The sequence below is a fragment of the Brienomyrus brachyistius genome, chromosome 7 (assembly GCF_023856365.1).
Source record: "Brienomyrus brachyistius isolate T26 chromosome 7, BBRACH_0.4, whole genome shotgun sequence".
NCBI classification, from domain to species: Eukaryota; Metazoa; Chordata; class Actinopteri; order Osteoglossiformes; family Mormyridae; genus Brienomyrus; species Brienomyrus brachyistius.
The window spans coordinates 8,903,016-8,926,293 of NC_064539.1; the positions used below are offsets into that span (position 1 = coordinate 8,903,016).

The following is a 23,278-nucleotide window of genomic DNA, read 5'->3' on the forward strand; positions in this document are numbered from 1 at the left end:
ATAGGAACTGAGTGAAAATGATTTTTTTCATGCTTTGACTTATATACCATACCTGGAGTTTATTACAGAGAACACACAATCCAGGGCATGAACAAATGTCAAATTCTATGGCAAGAAAAATGAAAAACAGGAGTTAAATAATGATGGCCAAATGAAGCTTCATGAACAATTTTCTGTATTTTTGACCACACTAGATGGCCCACTTGGTTTGCTTTGGGGCATGAATCGAGCCCTTATTTCATTATAGAGCACCATCTAGTGGTGTCAGAAAATACAGCAATTGGTTCATGAAGTTTCAGGGAGTACTGGCACCTGGTACCGAATAACAAGGAGAGTACCATCATTAGTTAATCAGTACAAGGTAAAACATACAAACAAAAACAGACAAGAATTCCTAAAATTTTATCTTCTCTGAAATCATCTGAAAAGAGGGCAGCACATCCTGCAGAATAAACAAGGTGATCAGGAGGTGCTCCTTGCTCCAGCAGAGCTGTTGCCACCCATCTGACCAATGGACATGCTGTCCAAAGGGTGACATACTCTAACTGGCAACTGTGTCAACACTGGACAGGGAATGTATACCAAGGTAAGATAATGTACACAGCATTATAGTATTATATACCCAATAAGATGTCTAATGGCCATGGGTCATGAACAGCTCTGCGACCCGGCTGGACCATTTCTGTACTTTCACCTTGGCAGCTTGCACCAGCAGCGATTCCCCCGCACCATCCATCGGGTGACATCAGCATGGCTCACAGACAGTTTGAGGCCACGGCCTCACTTATCATGAAACATTAGCCGGTCATTACGGGCGTCGCACATGTAGAACACACCCAGGAGCCAAGCACCGGGACACGTGAGAAGCTCAAGGAGGCAGGAGGGTAACTCAAGAACTCCCCAAGGTCGTAACCTGAGAATGTTCTGGAGCGGCTGCGGCGCCTTGTTTTCTGAGTTCCGTGGAGGTGCCCAGCGAAGTGTGAGCCACGCGCAGATGGTGGAATCAGCTCAGAAGATGCTGGACACGGCGGCGTCTTCTCTGGTCACGGAGCCCTATGATACCTCTCTTATATTCTCCTGTTAGCCCCCACCTGTATAACTCCGCCCCATGCTCTGTGAGAATGCGCTCCTGCACTGGACATGTCAGATCTAACACCGGGGGGGGCTTTGAAGTGGAGAAATGAGCCATACAGAAGAGCTGCCATCTCTCAGGTCTTTGGGATTCACAGACATCAGCTACACCACCCTCCTGAACTACTGAAGCAGCCTCTCCGCTTCCAGATCCCACCTCTGCCGGTTCAGCCTCCCACATCCATCCATCTGCTCTCTTCCGCCCCCCCCCCCCCCCCCCCCCGCCCGCAGCAGCACGGGCTCCCCTCTCCCTCCCTATGCCCGTCTACCCAGCTTGCATGAGTCTCCTCCTCTCCTGTCATGGTCGCTGGCATCCAAAGGAACCCCCCCCCCCCTCCCCCAGATACAGGAAAGAAAAATGACTTCCTGCAATACAACTGGTCTTGTGACTCGTAAGATTGCAGGGGCCCGACAGCACATCTTGGTCATTTGTGAAAAGAATGAAAGTTCATAATACACCACAATGAAGATTTATATAAGTCCTGCTTGGCATTGAACTAAATTACGCAAAGAGCACCAGGGTCAAACAATTTAGATGCTGCAAAAAGATGTTGATGGAAAGGAGAAAAAAATATATTATGGAAAAAAACTGAACAACTGTATTTTGAGGGTTCATTGAAATTTGGTACCCTCTATTGGAGTTAAATAGTATGATATAAACCTATACTGGCCCCAGGCAAGATTGCCTCTCGCAGATCAACACAGGGCAAAACATAGCAACTGGATGTCAGGTTTTCAGGTTAGTGTCAGTACGTTTTCTGTTTAAGGAAAATCTGATAGAAAATAGTATTGTTTTTTGTTTGCTTGACAGTCTGCGATTTTCCGTTATATATCGAAGGGACAGGACCTAAAAATTTGTGCTCATTAAACTGCCTGTGTACAGACACTCCTCTACTTATGAACGAGATATGTTCCAAACGGCCTTTCGCAACTTAAAATGTTCGTAAGTGGTTGCTCAACATCATTTTAAGGGTATACGCAAGTGCAAAGAACTAGGATATGCTGGGAGTCCGCAAGCTGCACTGCTGTGCGGCGGGAGTAGCAGCCAGAAGTCGAACTTGGCGTAATTAGCTCACAGAAAAAAAAAATTATGCTGCGGACAAGAAACGGGAGCCCAAGAAACACAATTTGCACTTACAATCCTTTTCGTTCGTAAGTCTGAAAGTTCATAAGTTGAAAATTCGTAAGTAGAGGAGCATCTGAATATGCAAATATAATATTAAATTTCACATCCTATTCAACCAATATTTAAAATGTCTCAGTTGTTCTCTCCAAAATGGCATTCATTGTGAACGTAAGTTTTTTTAAATTTTATTTTATTAATATACCTTTATTATATAGTATTACTTGATTTGCAAACTACCTTCATTTCAAATATTCCAGCATGAACTCGCTGTGATTGCTTGTAAGGAAACTGTTGTTCCTGATTATACTATTGCCTTTTGAAAACCAGGCTAACATGATAGATATTATATCAGGTGCGCACTTCGTTATTTTTCAGAATGTCTGTAGCTGTAAAACTATGAAAGCAATCAAGTAGGGGTGGCAAATCTTATCCGCAAAAGGCCGGTATGGATGAAGGTTTTCGCTACAACTCCCTAATTAGGTCACTAATTAGAGGACTGATTGGCTGAGGAGTCCTCACACCTGGGTTTGAACTGCTGACCTAAAGGTTACCCCAAAAACCTGCATACACACCAGCCCTTTGCGGATAAGATTGGCCACCCCTACTTTGGACTATGCAAATGAGTGAATACTGTGTAAAAAATAATACTCAGGGTCTACAAGCCAGACCACAGATTTTTTTTTTTTAAATAATAAGACTCTCAATTGACTGAAAAGTGTAAAAATCACAAAACACTGACACTATAAAAAATACAATAGAGGAATCAACACCTGAAGTAACAATACCTTTACAGATTGGGCTCTGATTGGACAGCAAATTATACTTGGTGCTGCTCCACTGAAATAAGGAGGCGTGTCATTTCCCCCCACACTTTCCCATCAGGCATTATGGAAATGGACCCCTCAGGCAGTCCCTCTGACGATTTGAATGAGGTCATGCAGCAACACTCATTTAGAGTTTTATAAATATTCATACTTCTAATTAATCCTCAAGGGAATATCCAATTAAATGTGCAATTCCAAATAGAACATGAGCGGTTCTGAAACGCAAACATGGGAGAATTTCTTAAAACATCACATTCTCTCTCAATCAACAATAAATTATTAAAAATCGAATTATCCAAATACAGATGCTCCTCTACTTACGAATGAGATACGTTCCGAATGGCCGTTCGTAACTTGAAGTGTTCGTAAGTCGTTAGTCAACATCATTTTAAGGGTATACGCAAGTACAAAGAACTAGGATGCTGGGAGTACGCACGCTATGCTGCTGTGTGGTGGGAGTAGCGGGTAGAAGTCGTACTAGTTGGAACTGGCCCGCAGAAAAAAAAAAGATGTTGTGGACAGGAAACAGGAGCCCAGATGAATACAATTTGGACTTACAGTGGTTCGTATGTCGGAAAGTTCATAAGTTGAAAGTTCGTAAGTAGAGGAGAGTCTGTATATTCATGCTGATATAACAACCGATCCAGCCTTATTTCTAAAACATCTAAAAACGAATTTCCATAATTTATGTTATGCATCTGAATAAGTGTAATGGACCTTTAAAAATACTTTCACAGTCTATGGAGCACAACTCCAGCAGGAGACTCTTGAGAAAGCTATGTGATCCTTCACGCCCCTGTAGTCAGAATGACCCCTGAAGCTGTGGTTGAAGTGTGCAGGTACTCATCGGTACGCAATACCTCTTTGTTTTTCTCTTCAGAGTACCAGCACCTGGCAGTGAATAACAAGGGAAATACCAGTACTTGGTACTGAATAACAAGGGGCCTACTGGCACCAGGTACTGAACAGTAAAAGGAGTACCAGCATCTGGTACTGAATAACAAGGTGAGTACCAGCGCCTGTTACTGAAAGGCAAGGGGAGTATTGGCACCTGGTACTGAATAGCAAGTGGTATACTTGGACCTGGTACTGAGTGACAAGGGGAGTACTGGCACCTGGTACTGAATAACAAGAGGAGTACTGGCACCTGATGCTGAATAACAAGGAGAGTATCAGTACCTGCTACTGAGTAACAAGGAGAGTACCAGAACCTGGTAACTGGCACCAAGGACAGAATGACAAGGGGAGTACCGGCACCTGGTACTGAATAACAAGGGGCCTACTGGCACCTGCTACTGAGTAACAAGGGGAGTACTGGCACCTGCTACTGAGTAACAAGGGGAGTACTGGCACCTGCTACTGGGTAACAAGGGGACTACTGGCACCTGGTACCAAATAACAAGGAGTTCCAGCACCTGTTGCTGAGTAACAAGGGAAGTACCAGAACCAGGTAACTGGCACCAAGCACAGAATGAGAAGGGGAGTACAAGGGGAAATGTCAGACTGGTTGGAATGTTCCGGCAAAACCATCTGACAAGGACTGGTGCAGGGAATGGGACCTTTCACTGGGGATACAGGGTGGAGCAGGAGTCAAACTGACAGAACACATGAAAATACAAAAAAAGCCTGGGGAGGGGCCTTTTTATTCATGACAAGAAATGAGAAGGAGCGTGCCAAGCTTGGTCATGTGACTCCTCCCGCTAAGCCTACTCCAACCCCAGCCAGCTCTCACAGTAGCTACCCTCAGCCTCAAAATCTCCAACCTGTAAAACTACACAGCACAAAAGCCTGCGGATGGAGATTTTTCTTCAAGCATTTGACACTTTGTAATATAACGAAAACTTTCACTGTCAAGTATTACCTGCCTGACTGAACCACCGAAAACCTTTTTTTAGTTCCTGGTGACATTAAAGTTCTTGAAACCAGCACTGACTGATTTAGTATTTAAAAAAAAAAACGTCAAAGGCAAACTTAATTTGAACAGTTGAATATTTATTTTATATACAGTACATACTCTTGCGTATCATTGTTGGTGAAACTTCCTATAAGTTTGGAATACATTAAACAAAATACTGCAAGTTTGTTATTATGTGAGAATTCGGTGGGGGGGGGGGGGGGGGGGGGGGGGGGGGCGGGGGGAACGCTGTCTTATTTTGCTGTGTTGGAGAGTGGCTTCGACTCAGAGTGGTGTATGTCCACAATTCATCTGTGCGTCCAATCAGGAAGCCTCAAACAAAACTGCTTTTGTTTATTGGATTTCAGGTATTGCTAGCTAATCCCAAAGCACTGATGGAAGAAACCCAAAGTGTCCTAATCAGCCACATTATCAAAACCAGGATATTATTAAAAACAAAGAGTTAATCTTTTTTTTAGGTATGAATCCAAAACTAAAGACATTTCAGCAGTTACTCTATTATTTGATTTTACTACAGTTTTCTAGCTGCCGATAAATATACCATATTACAGCCTTGTCTTTTATTTTCCCATTTTTTATAGTTATATTGTGCAAACTGCCAAGAAACAGCCATGTCTATTTCACCCCGTGGTACTGGTGTGGCTTAACGCATTGTGCTGATCCACCATCTGTAGTCATGCCTGACCAAATCTGCTGAATGTGTTCTGGCCATTTGAGAAGATAGGTGCTCAGTCCTCCTGCAAGGAGGGGACTGGCTGTCCAACTGCTTTTTTTAAACATTTTGTTCCACCAGAACACATCTACCTATTTTAAGCTAACAATACAGGCTGTAAATTTGACCTCCCAAAGTGAGTATATTTGTGGAACCATGAACACCAAACTCCTGCTCCAAAGACTGGGTACAGCTTCTTCTGAAGAAATCTCTTATTTTAGACTAGAAATGGACAACTTATGAGAAAATGTTGAATAGAGGAGCTGTTAGTTATGCTATGCTATGCTAACTACTCATTCCTTAATTAGTTTTTCTGGTTTGCATAGGGAACCCAGCTGGGTGTGCTAGGTGTGGACACTGAAAGCTTCGTACAGATAGGTGGTCCTGCCCAAGATTATTTCTTCAGGTCCAATCCGATCATTACACCAACTTCTACAGGAAAGTGTAGGTCCTCACTTCTGGCCAGTCCCATCTATAATACCGGACAGAACCCTGGTAAAGCTATAACTTGCCACCCTAATCACACCACAAGCTGAAAACGGAAAACAAGTGATTTAATTATGAGTGATGCATAAGGTAGCCTGCAGAAAAACCAGGAAGAACGCGTTCAGGTTCTCTTTTGAGGAAAGGAACTGTCTTTTGCAGCTCCACCCAACAAATAGCTAACTTAAAGGGGCACTCTACCTAAAAACCACGTTTCTTACTCAAAATCTAGGATGCATCCTTTGCGTCACGTGTCTTATCTCCGGAGTGGAGTGGCTACGAATGACCTTCATGATCAACAAGAGCGATTAAAGCTCTGGGTAGCTGCTCTGACCCCAAACAGGCTCAGCTGTGCCGAAGGATCTATGCGCTATTGGTGAGAGACGCGGCGAAGGTGGTACTGACTCCTCCTGAGATCAGCCAGCCACGGTCGCCCTCTTGAGCTGCCCATGAGACAAAGTCGTTTTAAAAACTGTGCAGTTGGTATAATAAAGCCACCGTGGGCTTTAATTGCTTTTGTTAAGAGAAGAACAAACCTCACATTGACGCGACATCGGAGAGAGGACGACAACTGTTTTCAACGTAAGAAGCATGTCAAATGTTATTTTTGGTAGAAAGCTCCTTTAAAGTTGATTTTCCAGGTAACTTGGATTCTGTCATCAGAATTTGGATAGTATTTATTAAAACCATAAGGCTTTACAATAAATGAATGTTGGCCATATGATGGCAAAAGTCTTCACTGCATGTTTTTTTTTAGTTTTAAACTGAAGTCTAGCTGCTCTCTGAGGAGGTTGGTGGCGCTGTGGAGGTGGACCTCCTCCGAGACATGGACAGGGAGCGCTCAGGACTGTAGGGGCTCTGTTTGTCGTAGGGCTGCATCTGGACCTCCAGAAAATCCCTGTGCTGCTGGCTTATGGTCTGGCTTATGAGGCCGGGCAGGGCCTGAAGGCTTCCCAGGAGCGCCTCCAGCTTGGTCTCCAGAATGGCGATCCTCTTCTCCATGTCCTCGCCCCTTTCGTTCAAGTCCGAAATCAGGTCGTACATGATATTCTGTGTCTGCACACAGAAGGAGAAGCGGACGCTATGTGAGCCATATTTCCCACCAAACTCAAGAGATTCATTTTTCAGATGGTGTGACATTCATTTTAACGATTTTAGACACTAGGAACTACTAGGAAATAAATAAACAAACCAATTTGATTATGAATGGCCAAATATCTGCAAAGAAACAGGTTTAGAGATATTATCATGTATAAAAAAAACTAACCACAAATTACATTTGTGGAAGCCTAAATGTTTTAAATCACTATAACTATAAAGATAAACACACTGAAAATACTGCCATGAACTGAAAGCTTTAATTGAAAGTCCAATATCATTGTCACGTGACTTTCTGCATCACTGAAAACTCATACTGGAGTTTTAGATCCTGGCAAATGTCTACAGTGCCTATATGGTGGTTTAAGAATCCTTAACAGTGACATAGAAGATTCTGACTTACGGTCTAAATTAGCCACAAACAGATGTACTCTTGAACCGGGGGGGGGATCTGGAGTGCCTGAGCATTCGCCCCCCCCCCCCCCCCCCCCCAGGGCAGCAAATTGTACTGTTTTACTGATTGAGCGACTGCCCCTTTAAAAGTCTCTGCACAGCCCTACACATAATACGGTATTGGTAGATCTCATTGTTACATAATTACAATGAATCTAGTTAGACAGAGAAAATTCACCGAATTCAGCCGTGATGCTACTTCGTCATTGAAGGGAGCACCCAGACCCAAGGGAGCACCCAGACCCAAGGGAGCACCCAGACACACATGAGGACAACGGCACTGCTTACCTTTGCAAGGTCCACTAGCGAGTTTGCTTGGTCGTTCAGCTTCCGCTGCTCCATTTTTACACTTCGTAATCTGAATGCAAGACCATTTGCACCAACGTTTTAAGCAAACATGGCTGGTTAGCAGAAACGTGAAGCACTCAAAACTCTTCAAACATGCAAAGGAACATGTCGAAAAATGCTTGCAGGAACCCTTAATTCTTGATGTGGCTTGGTGAATGACATGCAAGCTATACCCACAGTGGGAAATAAAGTCAACAGGTAGGTTATTTGTCACCAATGGAGAATTTAGCTCAACATTTAACCATTAAAATATTATTATTTTTGGCCAATCCAATACACTAAGTTAAGATATTTATAAACTTTTTCAACAAGCAAAATAGTATATCTGGCAGTAGAGATCAGTTTTGGAGACGTCGTAGCCATGCCCCCCCGCCCCGGGTGTCTCTGATTCACACCTCTGCTGTTGCGCTTCCTTTTGCTCGCTGCCGAGTGACACTCCACCACTCGGGAAGGCTAGCGCCAACCACGGGAGTGGCGTGCCTCTCGCTGCCGACAGCCCGCTTCCTGCATGTGCCTGGGCGGTCTGTAGGTGGCGCTGACACGGAAGGCGGCAGAAAAACCCTGGCTCACACCCTCCCTCCTGCAAAACTCCCAGTCACAATATAACATAGCTAAGTTTATTTGATAATACCGGATGGTCTTAATAGGTCTTGATGGATTCCGCAGATATCCGTCTAGATGTTTGTAAAAAAAAGGTAAAACTTGTACCAAAAGCAGAAGCATCTCATGTCTTCATTGCAGACATATGATACACAAAGTACATCAACTTCAAAATATTTGCAAGCTTCACCTTCCTATGAGCTGAAATGCTACAGGTTTAATTCCGCTAATTCAGTGTAGGGAGTAATCATTGTGGGAATAGCCTAGCGTGCCCTTAAAAGAGTAAATGCATAGTGGAAATCTTAATTAGATGGCATGGACATTGCGTAAATATTCATTGTCATGAGAAATATCTGCACAGTTTCTTTTTGCAATGGACTGAAAAATGCCCAGACCAAAGAAAATGCAAATCTTTAGAAAGTAAATGGGGAGGAGGGTAATTTTCATGTTTCCATGCAAAAGATTGGAATTTGCAGGCATTCAAACACAGGCAGACATGTGTGACTAAAATAACGTGGTGGGTCAGTGGGGGGGTGATCACAGTTTTTCCAATATAAGGACCTTGGAAATCATCGTAAAGTAAGGATTGTAGGATGAATTTCATTTTGTCGTCCAGGAGGACGGACGCATGAACACCACATCATTGTTAGCCAACATGACTCAAAAATCAGACCATTTATTTTTGAAAAAATTTCAAAAAAAGCAGAGCTAGCTCGATAGCCTTTTTCTCAGAACAGTAAAACTTGTTTTGTAAAGAGTTCTGAAAGGTTTCCATGCTGCCAAAAGGTAGGCTTGCCAGAATACATTCATCATTAGAATCCCAGGAACAGTAAAAACAAAGGCAAAGAACGAAACAATTAATGACTGAAATCCAAACGAAATGTATAAATGGTGTTTCAAGACTGATTTTTTTTTCACCAATGTCAACAATAACTCTTACAATCTGCTTCCGAAGCCTAAAAAGCAACTTCAACTTTGTGATGACGTTAAGCATAAAAGTGTCGGTCCACCGGCTAAAACATTCGGCCTGAGAATGCAGAGCCAAATGGAAATAAATGCATTGTTTGCATTTAGATCTCATTTTAGTCATTATCAATTGTTTAGCTGCCATAGTGCTGCCTTCCTCACATACAAACACAGGACAGCGGCGCCTGTGGAATTTAACGACTACATAACCAGTTTTCTCCTGGTTCCATAAAGTATTTCCCCGTATAAATTTATTGCTGGGTGTAGCGTGGTAGGGAAATAACTCTTCTGAGAGCGAATCAATTTCATCAGTCTGAAGAGAGGAATGGAATCAATCTCTGGCAAGCCCCCTAATAATAATGGTATGAAACTTACTTATCAAATGAGGAAGTGGCTAAGGATTATATTTGTTGAGATTGAAGGACAAATCCTCACTTGCATGCACACAACATTACTGGGTTGAAATGTGGACGACGAAAATTCTCAGACGGACTTACTTTCGAGCTCTATAGCATTGTGTAGACACAAACAGGAAAAAAAGAAAATATAAAATACACAAATTAATAATTACAACACAGAACTCCAACATGTGACAGCTGTCAAAGTAGATTCCAGGGATGAAGGAAACGGCGTTCAGGTTAGCAACAGCGGTAAAGACTGTAAATACTTTAGCTGTAATTGGTGCATTGTGATTTTTGTATTTCAGAGAGAAGCTGGTCTCGAGCCCAGACATTTCGCTTCAGCGTTGCCAGCATTTATAATCTCGACACAAACCACACCGAGCCGCCGTCAGGAAACTGAGGGCGGCCACTTCTTACTTTCCATACGTGATGGTGAACAGCGTCTGACATCCAAGACAGAACAGAACACACTGAAAAGAGATCGCGCAGCGTGACTCAGAGACACGGTTACACAGATGCATGCCGCACGTCAGACTGATGGTGGATGATTGGTACGCAGGTCCCAAGACGAGCGATGGGACCTGGGCCAGCAGAGAACATCAGAACGCTGTCGGCAAAGGCAGCTACCAAAGCCATTCAGCCCGCTGAGCTCCTCTGGCCCCAGTGCACGGTGTGTTTAACACTACGATGGAGATTAAAATCAATGCTCACTTGAGCATTAATTAAACAAATTAAACAAACCGCACCAACTGAAAACAAAACCGCACATTTACAAACCGGTCACATCTATTCATTTTGCTACATATACAATAAAACTTTGACAAAACTGATAGGCCTATTTCAAACACCACATACAGTACTCACATGCAAATTGTATTTTGATCCCGATATCAAGAAACATATCATTTAATTGTTACTGTCCTGAATGTTTTTTCTTAAAAATGTGAAAAAAGAGAAAAATGACAAAATAACAGATCACTCCGTCAAAACAAAGTCTGATTTCTCCAGCAAGCAAAGCAAAACATGAATAAAAGGTCCAGATTCCCCGCTGCAACGAAACAATCTGACAGGACACTTCTCTTATTCAGCACCGATAATAAACAGCAGTTACTGACGGGTCTTTATTTAAAGATTCGGAACAGTTCTAGTACATAACAGAAGAGGTAAATGGTGGAGAATTCCACAAGTGATGATTCCAGTACCATAAAACCCATCCCTTAATCTGCCTCCTCAGTGTACTACCGTCACCAGGGGCGTAGTCACCAGGAGTGTAGTCACCGGGGGCGTAGTCACCAGGAGCGTAGTCACCAGGAGCGTAGTTAGAGATTAATGGATAGGGGGGCTGATGGCAAACTACTCATGACTTAAGCCAATAAACAGACATTTATTTGGGGAGTCTAAAGCCCCTGAAAATAAGTCGAACTACGCCCTTGGTAGTTCCGGAGTCTAATGCTCATAAAAACGGCAGCATAACCACTTTACTACTACCTTGCAGCATCACAAAGCCAAACTGCTCAGCAGAGCATCACTGAAACTGTGTACTGGCAAGACAGAGCGAAACATCTGTGTTTTTATTATGTAAGAGGACTATGTAAGGTCAAAGTCATAGCAAATGAAACCACACCATGCTTCACTGAACCTTTTTCCGGTCTTAAATTGAAATATTAATTATGTTTGATTTGGGAAGATTAAAAAGCCGGTTTTAAATGTCACTGACAATTTTATACGAGAAAGGTGTTTGCTACAGAATCCTTGACCTATGAACTATGATGAACGACAGAGCTGGCGAGGACCTCGCCGGGACAGGCAGTGAGCGGACCATGAATTACCCGGGAGAGTGTAAAACGCGGAGCTTCCTCGCTGGCCGCAGTAAAAGGCGGGTGCTCGTAAAATGCCGCTACTCCATCTGCCCCCCCCTCCCCTCGCAGATGGACCTCTGCAGCAGTGTCTTCCACCCCAGTCCCACATCGCCGGTGCTACTGCCCCAGTCCATCATTTTTACTGGGACTACTCTTTATTTTAAAAGCAGGATGTTAAATCCTTCTCAGTAGGGAAGAGGTTTTAGATTTTATTAAATGCCGCGACAGTTTCAAAGCCCGCTTTTGCCACGCCGTTATTTCACATTACTCTTCCCCAGATATAATTTCATAATCTATACCTCCCTGTCGTCAACAACCTTGTTCAAGTCTGGCCTCAGACTTAAAAGGCGTGCGTATGTATCATAACGACAGCATGTGTTCCCAGGATGCCCAAAATAATTCTTCAAAAAGAAGCAGTAAAAATTCCCTTTATTAAAATACAACTCTGGCCAAGCGGCTTCCTAGTGTGCTCTGCGCATTCAAATATAATTCATTCAGTACTTTTTTTAGTGCTGCAATCAAATTTAATATTTAAAAACACCACTGCAATCCCTTTACAAATGTGTCTGCCTGCATACCCCACTCCTGGTGTAATCTGGCAGACAGGCCCATTATAAACACCCCCCCCACACACACACATACCCACCCCAACTCAATAACGCAACGTCCAAGCATCAGACAAAAATACTCCCAGACATAAAATAAATGCATATTGCGGTGAAACTGACTAGGGATTCCCAGTGGGGCTGTGCAGTGAGACAGCCTTGGACTGTCTGAGGTCCCCCACAAACCAACCCCAAGGTTCCACGAGAGGTTGCTCGTTGTATCCTGCTTTGCTCAAATATGATGCTGCACTGAAAGTGTCTCCAGTCCCTTATAATTTTACTCCTACACGTCTGTTAGCTACTCTGAAGTAATTATGTCAGGACGGGAGCTGTATAAAAATAGAAATAATATAATAATATTATTGCTAAAATGTTTTGTGCTTCTGTGATGTGTGGCCACCCCATTCTGGGTTGTTCTCGCCTTTGCGGCAGTTTTTGGGATAGACTCCGGAGCCCCCAATACCCTGCATAGGACAAACAGCTATAGGAAATGGGTGGCTGGATGTTTTACATAGCATTATGTTTACAATCTGTTACAATCACGGTACCAAATCTGGTTTTCAAATCATCTGGGTGTCACAGTCAGCGGCAATATCAATTGTTTAAGTTTAAGGCTGCACAATTTCTCTGAAATACCACTATCACTTTGATTAGAGAACAAAAAAAAAACAGAGAATAAAAACACACACACAAATAGCACACCTTTCTTACAAAGAGCAGGAAAATGATTATTGTGGGCGAAGGTGAAAGAGTCCCATCTGCCCTAAAATTAAAATTAGCAAAAGTAGGTAGTTTAGGCTCTGGGGAGATTAAACCACCTGTTTGGGACCCACTAGCCAAAGCCAAATTTAGGAATCACGTGGCTCTTTGGGTCCTTTCAGAACCCCGCAAGTGGATAAAGAAATAACGAGCCACCCCAAAAAGTTACCCCCTGCCACCCCCTCCCACCTGCACTAGGACTATAAACACGGGGAGACAAGTGGACAAAACACTAATATTAGTCTCATTTATGTCCATTTATTATCATGCTATCTGACCGAAATGGCGTCCTTGAAAACCTTCAAGGCCGTCCTGAAAAGCGAAGACAAAAACAACAGGAAAAAAGGAAACTGATGCACACAGCTTTTGTTTCATCGGAACTTTAATAGCGTTGTAGGCACTTGAAGGCACATTATTATCCTTGTTCCGGGCATAAGGCCATAGTGTTTGGCTCTGGCCCCTGATCCTCCAAGTAGCAGTTTGCCAGCAGTTAGCATCCCGGCCAAATCCTGCGGCACCCCCTCGCGATACAGGGAGGAGGAGTCAGCGTTTCCTACCATAAACAGGAGCCCCCGTCCCCAGAAGCCGGCGATCCTTCATGTTAGCGAGCGCCTCAGCTGGGTGTCGTGATGTCAAACCTCAGAAATGATGGTGGCCGGGGAAACTGCGGCGAGGACATTTCTACCGTTCGAGCGCGGCGACAGCCAATAAAACCAGGGTGCTAATAAAGTTATACCACTCAGTGTCTCGGTGTGAAAATCTGTGTGAGCGACACAACAGCCCTAATGTGTGTACGTTTCATCTCATATCGCTACACCTCGTGCTTTAAGGAAAACCATTTGTTAATAGAGCTTTTCCAAACGTTTTGTAAATTAAGAAAAATAAGCTATAAATAAAATCTGCAAAAAAAAAATCCATTACGCAGTGAAATAAAACTGACAAATAACAAGGAAGTAGCTCTACACGGCGTGACACTATGAGCTATTTCAAGTTTTACAAACTACTTTAAAACTAAAAGGCTAAATAGTTCAGTTCTTCTTGTGTTTGACTGGTTTGTCTGCTTGATTGAGAGACTCATCCAGCTGTTAGTGACACGTGCATGATTACAGCAGACTGACCAATCAGCACGCAGCAGGATCTCGGCGCTTAAGTGAAACCCAGGTCTTTCAAAATGAAATGGTAGGGTGCCACTTTATAATAAAGCTACCCTTATAAAGGGATTATGAATGGTTTATAAGCAGGTTATTAAATAGGTTGTAACATTTTTTTATCATTTCTAGACAATTATAAACAAGTTATATACGCCTGTTATCTTCTTATCAATGAGTTACTATCACTTATAAGCGGCAAAGGGTAGCCTTATTGTAAAGTGCTACCAATGGTAGTTTACAATCCCGGTCCTGGCTCAGTGTCCCCCCTGGCATGGATAAGGTGGCCACCCTAAATCTACCTGAGTCAGGCTTAATGTCATTAGCACGTTAGCCACGGTGGAAATGGCTATGAACTCGCATTGACTGAGAAGTTCGGTTTACCTATATAAGGTAACCTGTACAACAGGTAAAAGCTTGGAACTGAGACTTTTTCACTGAAAGGATAGATATTTTTTAATTGAAATTCATGCAACATTTTCTATTAATCTATTAATGTTCCACAAGATCCCTTCTTGTGCACATCTGAAGTGCCAATTTAAAATAAATCACTGCAGTAAAAACCTTTAAGCCATTGTGGTCAACAGGATCAGCTGTCTAACACATATGCAACATAAAACACTCACACTTTACATTCCTAGCAAGTCTAATGTGGCCCGAAACTTTCCCATTGTTTCCTATACTCACAAAACGCATTTGTGCCACGAGACGACCTTCAAATTGATTCTTCTTAGCACCCCCTAGTGGAGCATCAAGGAATATTGCGGTGAGAAAAATGGGAGGCCAACCCACAGCAAGCTTAACTACAGCTTGTCAACTGCCCACTAAAGAGCACTTTTCAAATGACAGCTACATGTCCACTTTGAATTTTAATTTTTTATCATTTTCAAGGGCATAGAGCTTTGTGAATATGCATGGGTAGCATGTATTAGAGCAGTGGGGAAGCTACGCAAGGAAGTCTCAGTGAATGTTCCTGAAAATGTGACCCCTGAACGACAACACGGGTTCCTTTGACGTACTTCGTAATGGTCACAGAAACATGCAAGTAAAAATCTTTAGCAGAACTTGTCGCCAACAAGGCGAATGGAGAAGATCGACAAACGGTGAGCAAAGGTTTGCAAAAATAGCAATCGAAACCACTACTGTAGGTCCATTGAATCCATTGTTTCATGCAGTCAAAATAGGTGCATTTACGTAAAGAAGAGCGCAAGGCAATGAAAAGAGCTCCGAGTTCAGTACATTGATATGTGGGCCCAGATCCTGGCCTTTGAGGCAGTCAACTAAACTTATGAGAAGCAGACTAGACCAGTCTGAAGCAATCTGCCTTGCACCTTATTGAAGCATAGTGTAAACCATCTAAATGGAAGTCATAGAGCAGGGGAGTCTAACTCCAGTCCTGGGGGGCTGGAGGCCTGCACGTTTTTGGTTTTTTCCTCATCAGACACACCTGATTCAACTCCTTGTGCTAATTACCACACAGAGCTGAATCATTTGTGGTGGAACAGGGAAAGAACTAAGCTACACAGCCCCCCCCCCCCCCCCAAGGACTGGAGTTTGAAGATCTTGTGCAAGAACACTGGCTATCAGCATGGTCCATGCTTTAAAAACCTCAGATGAAGCGTTTTCAGGCCAATCCCAGACATGCTCCAACTGCTTTCCTTCTGTGCATATTACACGCGTGACAGACATTTACAATACGCTCCAGAATCACGGGTCTGCTTTTCTCCACCCCCCTTCAGAATGGATTTTTCCACAAATCCGGACCTGCGGCGCAGCTGGGAACTATGAGGAAGGACATCAAACACACAGACGATCGAAGCGATTTGCGCTGCGGTCAGGGCGGCTCCTGCCCGAGGCGCCCGTTAACGTTGAATAGCAGTTTCATTAAGGAAAAAAAAAAAGGCAACTGCTTGGATCGGCTCTTTAACGGAACTCATGGTCACTAACAAATCAACTACTGTAAGCTGCACTGAGCAGGAATAGCAGAGAAAAGCCAAAGGGGGAACTTTAATCAAAAGCACATCAGTCTCCCTTAAGCTTGACAGATTTATATGAGGACCATCCACGGTCAGCTTCAGAGAGATCTCCCATTTCCGCCAAATAAGATCGCAAGCGTTCATTTTTAGAATATCGCGGATAAGACACATCTATAACGATGCTGTGCATGACACTGGTTTAACGGCATGGCGATAATTGCTTTTTAACGAAGCAGCCTTTCCCTCAATTAAGACTGCAGACCACAGCTACACACAACCTGCCCAAAATAGCTGAGGTCCAGGGCACCCTGTATGACGTCAAGTGTCATGGAGGTTTAATTTATAAGGACAGATAGTAAATGTAAAAAAGAAAACTATTTTGGAAAAACATTTAAGGTGTCTAGGAGCCATCTGTGTCTGGCTTTCATCAACAAAAATATGAGAGTTGGTGTCTGGGAAAAGGGCCGTATCACTTAGCTGGAAGATATAAGGAATCAATAATTCATTGCAGAACTGCTGCTTTAACAAGAATCCAATAAGATACATAAATGTATCACACACACATGTCCAGCAGCATCTCAGGCAGAGCATATAAGTCTCTTGTGATGTGCACACATTGCTAAAAGCTGGACTGGTTTATTGACGGTGATATTACTCCCAAAAATAATGAACATCAAAAAATAAATTGACAAATTGGTTCCAATACACCATTTCAAACTCCCCTGGGCATGTTCTATCGTGCTGTAATCTACAGAGATATTATTTAGTCAATAAAAAGAGTTCTTATACGAAAAAAAAGAATTGTACAAATATCACAACCATTAAAAAAAAAACACACACAAACAAAAGGCCTCCAATATGTCCATTAAAACAAGCGATATTTTCATTCTTATTGGATGCAATGCTGACTGTGTCCACAAGAGGCCCGGCACACTTACTGATGGATGGCTTGTAAAAATTTCCTCTGGTGCTTCCTGACTCGGGCATGGTCCATCTTCCTCACCAGCTTGGTGTTCTTGTAGATCAGCCATGTCTCCCTGAGTACGTTTGCAGCTGTGTTTTTCACCTGGAGGCACAGAGCATCATGGGAGTAAATGGGAGGCGGGGCCTAGCGGCTAATAACCTCCATTCTGATGTGGGCAGTGTGAGCCTGGCGCCTGCTATGTTGCACGGCTGGTGGCTTTGCGGGTATGATCATGTGGGGACCACAACGGCTTTTGGGGGCACCAGCAGAATGCAGACAATGAGTTGCCAGCACAGCAATAGCCCCCTGAACCTTAGGGGCTACCAGGTGTGAAACCTTTAGCAGCACACACACCGTCCAAAAACACAGCAGGCATGTGATTTATAAAGAGCGTTGAACCAATTTTACAAAGATTAATCCACCAATTCCTGTCTCTCTTTTGCAAACAATCACAGTTGATAATGACAAAGCTACAGTTCACTTATTACTACGAGTAAGATACTAGCACTGCTAATGCCTAAAACAATACATAAGTCACATAATATTTCAAGCATATTACAGCGTGAATGATTAAAGGGACCATATTTGCATACAGTTCTCTCTGGTGTTGAATTACACTCCTGTCACTTCTGAGGGCGCTAAGTCCACTAGCTTTTCACTTCCAGGAATCAATCTGGTCATTCATGCCTGAGGTCCAGTCCTCTACTTTAGTGCTGTAAAGACATTTTTCCTCCCTTGGGGGAGGCGGGACCAGCCTACTCCAATCAGCATCACAGCAGACAGGCTGCTCCACTGTGGGCACAGATATTGAGAACTTTTGTTACCGTCGTGGGGTGGCACGGTGGTGCAGTGGTTAGCACTGTTGCTTCACACCTCTGGGACCTGGGTTCGAGTCTCCGCCTGGGTCACATGTGTGCGGAGTTTGTATGTTCTCCCCATGTCGTCATGGGTTTCCTCCGGGTACTCCAGTTTCCCCCCACAGTCCAAAAACATGCTGAGGCTAATTGGAGTTACTAAATTGCCCATAGGTGTGCATGTGTGAGTGAATGGCGTGTGAGTGTGCCCTGCGATGGGCTGGCCCCCCATCCAGGGTTGTTCCCTGCCTCGTGCCCATAGCTTCCAGGATAGGCTCCGGCCCACCCGCAACCCAGTAGGATAAGTGGTTTGGAAAATGGATTATCGTCGTGGAAAGTGTTCCGAGGTAAAAGCAGAAAGCCACCCCTACTAGCACTCAATCAAACTGAAGAATTTCATGTAATAGTGTGCTAGTGCAACAGCGACAGGTCACAAGGGCAAGCGAATAGCTAATTGGGTAAAGGTTCATGACATCATGCTTGATCAAAAAGAGTTCCGTCGATGTCTCATGTGAATGACCACATATACAGAGTCTTTCTGGTAATGGAAATTTGCAATGTTGCAAGGATGGCTATAAACTAACGCTTCCCAGTCCAGTCCTTGGGACCCCACACCAGTCCACATTTTTGCTCCCTCCCAGGGAGTAAACATGTGGACTCTCTGGCCGGGAGCTCAGAGGGAGCAAAAACTTGGACCGACTGTGGGTCCCCAAGGACCAGACTGGGAAACACTGTTATAAACGTACATCCATAAGTTACAAAGGTCTAACCAGATGATTGCAGAATGTATTTCAAAACTGAATCCTCTGGAGCAAACCCATGCAACACTGGGAGAACATGCAAACTCCACAACAAGGGCAGCGGGATTCGAACCCGCAACCCTGAACACCACAGGACCGTGCACTGATCCAAAATGCGTCGGACGTATTCAAATGCATTTTAGAGAGTTAATAACAAAGGAGGCAAGTGGAAAAATCCTTAAGTTCCAAGAAATGGTAATAAAATGAGATCATAAATATTTGAGAGACTCGATTCTGTCAGAACGCTGGGAAGTGGCCGATGTGGTTCCCTCGTTTTATTTCAATTCCGAAAAGAGTGCAGTGACAGCTGGATTCTGTGCCAGGCTTTGATCAAACACACAGGTTGGAGAAGCTAAAATAAAGCGCAGTGACACGCCGAAGCCAGACGCCAGGCGGTGGGGTGTCCCCTGTGTGCCGGCTCATGCCGGATGGTGCGTGTTGGTTGTGGCCTCTCCAGATGTCGTTGGGTTAATCTGGGCAGCATAAGTAGTTATACCTACATGTTAACGAGGCCTCAGTACTGGTGATATTGAGGTCAGCTACCGTATCACACGTGGCTTCTACTAACCATGTGGCCTTTGCATTTGTAGAGATTACAAAGCAAAAAAGAGTCGTCCGCTATTGTCATCATTTCGTTGGGGAGAAGATCGTTTTTCTTCCCAACAACTATGACCAGAATAAGCAGCCAGAAGATGGACGGATGTCTTTCTCCACAGTTTTTACGTTTTTCTTGGCATCATCTGAAAGTATTATCCTAAGCCAGACGTTGAGGGCGGTCCAGACGTTACTTACTCTTTTGGTTAGCTGGGTGTCCATCATGAAGTTGTGAACGTGTTTCTCGGCTTTGGTGAGCTCCAGTTTCTTTGCGACGACAGCAACCACTAGTGCAGTGCATCCGGCCCCCTGGGACGACAAAACAATCGGCTAGTTACTGGCTTTTCTGAAGGAAAACAAAAAATTAGAACGCTGCAGGGCAGCTACAAAAGCACCTTGCGGCGGCCCGTGCTTGTTCCAGAACATTCTGGACACACCCAAGTCTGACAGGACCACTGGAATTAATGCGTCAGTGCACCAACATCGACATTGCCAGTGTTCCATCTACCAGCATCAAGTTGTTCCTTTTAAACTGCTTTGAAGCCTTTGTTCTGCTTAACCTGCGATCTTCTAACCCAGTCCCTCCCGCTGCCGCCCTCCTTCCACAATCACTTTTTCGGTGCCTTTGGAGGACTGAGACTCCCCCAGAGGGTTAAGTTTACCCGCTCACCTTGGAGTGCACATCACCTAGAGGACAGGCTTTTTATACCGTGGGTCAGTGCGGACACTGGCAGTGACAGCCCCAAGGAACATTGTCACAGCAGCCACACGAAACACCTTCCCGTCCACAGATTTATTTTGGTGTTACAACTCATTAACCCTGAGCCCTTTAGTACAAATATTGACCTTTTTAAATATGTTGTTTTTATTTTTTTCCACTTAGACAAAGATTTATCTGCATATTCACATTTTGAACTAGCGCTGTAAAGTAATGGCCAAATGCCAGGGCCATCTGCGGATGTAGGGGCCCAGCACAGCCCCCAGTGCCATTTGGGATGAAAGTGGGGTGGGATGCGCGGTGGCTGCACTCCAGCATGTTGGGGGCACTTAGTCACCTACAGCTATTCAGGAGTACGGCTGAAGAGTTTAAGCTTAGTCACCTACAGCTATTCAGGAGTACGGCTGAAGAGTTTAAGCTTAGTCACCTACAGCTATTCAGGAGTACAGCTGATGTGTTTAAGCTTAGTCACCTACAGCTATTCAGGAGTACGGCTGAAGAGTTTAAGCTTAGTCACCTACAGCTATTCAGGAGTACGGCTGAAGAGTTTAAGCTTAGTCACCTACAGCTATTCAGGAGTACGGCTGATGTGTTTAAGCTTAGTCACCTATAGGTATTCAGGAGTACAGCTGATGTGTTTAAGCTTAGTCACCTACAGCTATTCAGGAGTACGGCTGATGTGTTTAAGCTTAGTCACCTACAGCTATTCAGGAGTACGGCTGAAGAGTTTAAGCTTAGTCACCTACAGCTATTCAGCAGTACAGCTGATGTGTTTAAGCTTAGTCACCTACAGCTATTCAGGAGTACAGCTGATGTGTTTAAGCTTAGTCACCTACAGCTATTCAGGAGTACGGCTGATGAGTTTAAGCTTAGTCACCTACAGCTATTCAGGAGTACGGCTGATGTGTTTAAGCTTAGTCACCTACAGCTATTCAGGAGTACAGCTGATGTGTTTAAGCTTAGTCACCTACAGCTATTCAGCAGTACGGCTGATGTGTTTAAGCTTAGTCACCTACAGCTATTCAGGAGTACGGCTGATGTGTTTAAGCTTAGTCACCTACAGCTATTCAGGAGTACAGCTGATGTGTTTAAGCTTAGTCACCTACAGCTATTCAGCAGTACGGCTGATGTGTTTAAGCTTAGTCACCTACAGCTATTCAGCAGTACGGCTGATGTGTTTAAGCTTAGTCACCTACAGCTATTCAGCAGTACGGCTGATGAGTTTAAGCTTAGTCACCTACAGCTATTCAGCAGTACAGCTGATGTGTTTAAGCTTAGTCACCCACGCAATTCTGATTGATTCACTCATTTTACAAAAGCGACTTCTCCCTTCAAACGGCAGCAGGCTATCGCTGCCCCCCAGCAGGCTTTAACATGTGTTATACTTGCTAACATGTTAACAGTTCTGTCCAGCAGGGAAGGTATAAGTGTTAATGCCAGATACTGATAATGCCAGATAATGGGCTGGGGAAACAGAAAGAGAAACCAGAAAACTCAACATCGTTTCTATTTTATGCCAAAATATAACAAAACTCTAGTACCATCTTTCATGAAAGATGTCTAATAATGTCTGTGAATTTACTGACATAAAGAAGAACATAAATGATGCAGTTAACATCTGTGGCATTATTCAGGAGTCAAGGGGCCTATTTAAAAATGCATGTAGATGCAGCGCATTTTAACACTGATGAGAGCGTCAACAGGAACATTCTGTCAGTTTCTGAACGGAGGAGGACATCTGCACCAGCTAAAAGATCCGCTTTATCAGTTTGCACTTGAAGAATGGCCACATTTACAAGGTGAGAATTCAAATCCGGAGCTTTGCAGCTCGCGATTTGCTGTCATGCTGCTCTCCCCCTCCACCCCAGCAGCTTGTAGAGTCTGTTTATCCCGTAAGTCCCCGCCACAGCTTTACTGACGGGCAGTCTTTAGTCTTTAATGTGTTTATCCCAGCTGTGGGCCCTTAATTATGAACTAGGTAGCGTTCCAGCATTCCAGGGCAGCGGTACAAATATTTAGGATGAACTGGTTATTAGGTGAGCTGTTCATCAGACTCTGACTGCGGGCGCAGGTTTGGTGTGTGAACCGGCTGTAATCAAAGCAGGTTTCACAGGCCGGCATTGATTAAAATATGCTGGGGGTCGCGTGGGAGCGAGAGGGAACAGTGAACCTACTCAATCAATGTCACAATCTTCTACGGTCACAGAGACCAATCTAAAAAGTGGAAAATCCTAAGTGGTTTTTGATATTTTATTATTAATAACAGTATTTTTTTTACACCAAAAGGGCTCAGACGTGAAGTGCTTATCAATAAGAAGTTCTGTAAAGGGTCCATAATCTATCTCCTTACCTAATAAACTAGCATCCACAGAACTTGAATTTTTACATTCTGTACATCATCTATATATCAGCAGCCGTTCAGAACTACAGCTTAGAGTCGTGCTCAGATGGAAACTGCTGTGGTTTTAGTAGTTTACAAGGTATCAGTATTCTATAGTTTCTTACAAAAGATAAGAACCAATTTTTAACAAGGAGGTCCTCCAACTGACAGGGAAATTTGGGGGTTGGTGGCAGGTCTGGCACTCCAGCCCCCGGGAAAACCTCACACTGGTCCATTCAGACTAGTGTGGTGCTGAGGCATCACCTGCCACATGGCTGCACTCAGGTTCTCATCCCTGAGGTGGTTTGTCGTGTGGTGGGTGCGGCAACATGCTGTAATCAGCGCGCATCCCCTTACCTACCTACCTAACAATTCGAATCCAACTTACACGGTGACCTAACTCATACTGACGAACTTTGGCGAGAGAAAAGGTCCTTCTGGTACCTTCTATAGTCACAGGACAACTAATTATCTGAATAACATTTATGAACAAGTTTTGATTTTGTTACACTACAAAACTATATTGGTCTGATGACAAAAACATCTGAGGCTCAGTAGAATGAT

At 43.8% G+C, this 23,278-nt stretch overlaps 1 protein-coding gene across 3 annotated transcripts in view; it reads right to left on the minus strand.

Annotated features, from left to right (window-relative positions):
* Positions 1-23,278, minus strand: part of kcnn2 (potassium calcium-activated channel subfamily N member 2) — a 43,928-nt gene that overhangs the window by 1,281 nt on the left and 19,369 nt on the right. The window contains exons 5-8 of one of the 3 annotated variants that reach the window (XM_049021103.1): positions 19,815-19,925; positions 17,343-17,470; positions 8,031-8,100; positions 6,814-7,247 (exon numbers count right to left, since the gene is read on the minus strand). In XM_049021103.1, the coding sequence (XP_048877060.1) occupies positions 6,963-7,247; positions 8,031-8,100; positions 17,343-17,470; positions 19,815-19,925 (594 nt within the window). In that variant the 3' untranslated portion in view covers positions 6,814-6,962. Of the gene's footprint in view, positions 1-6,813; positions 7,248-8,030; positions 10,163-17,342; positions 17,471-19,814; positions 19,926-23,278 lie in introns of those variants that run through there. The other 2 variants (XM_049021104.1, XR_007399040.1) reach the window with 2 other exon arrangements.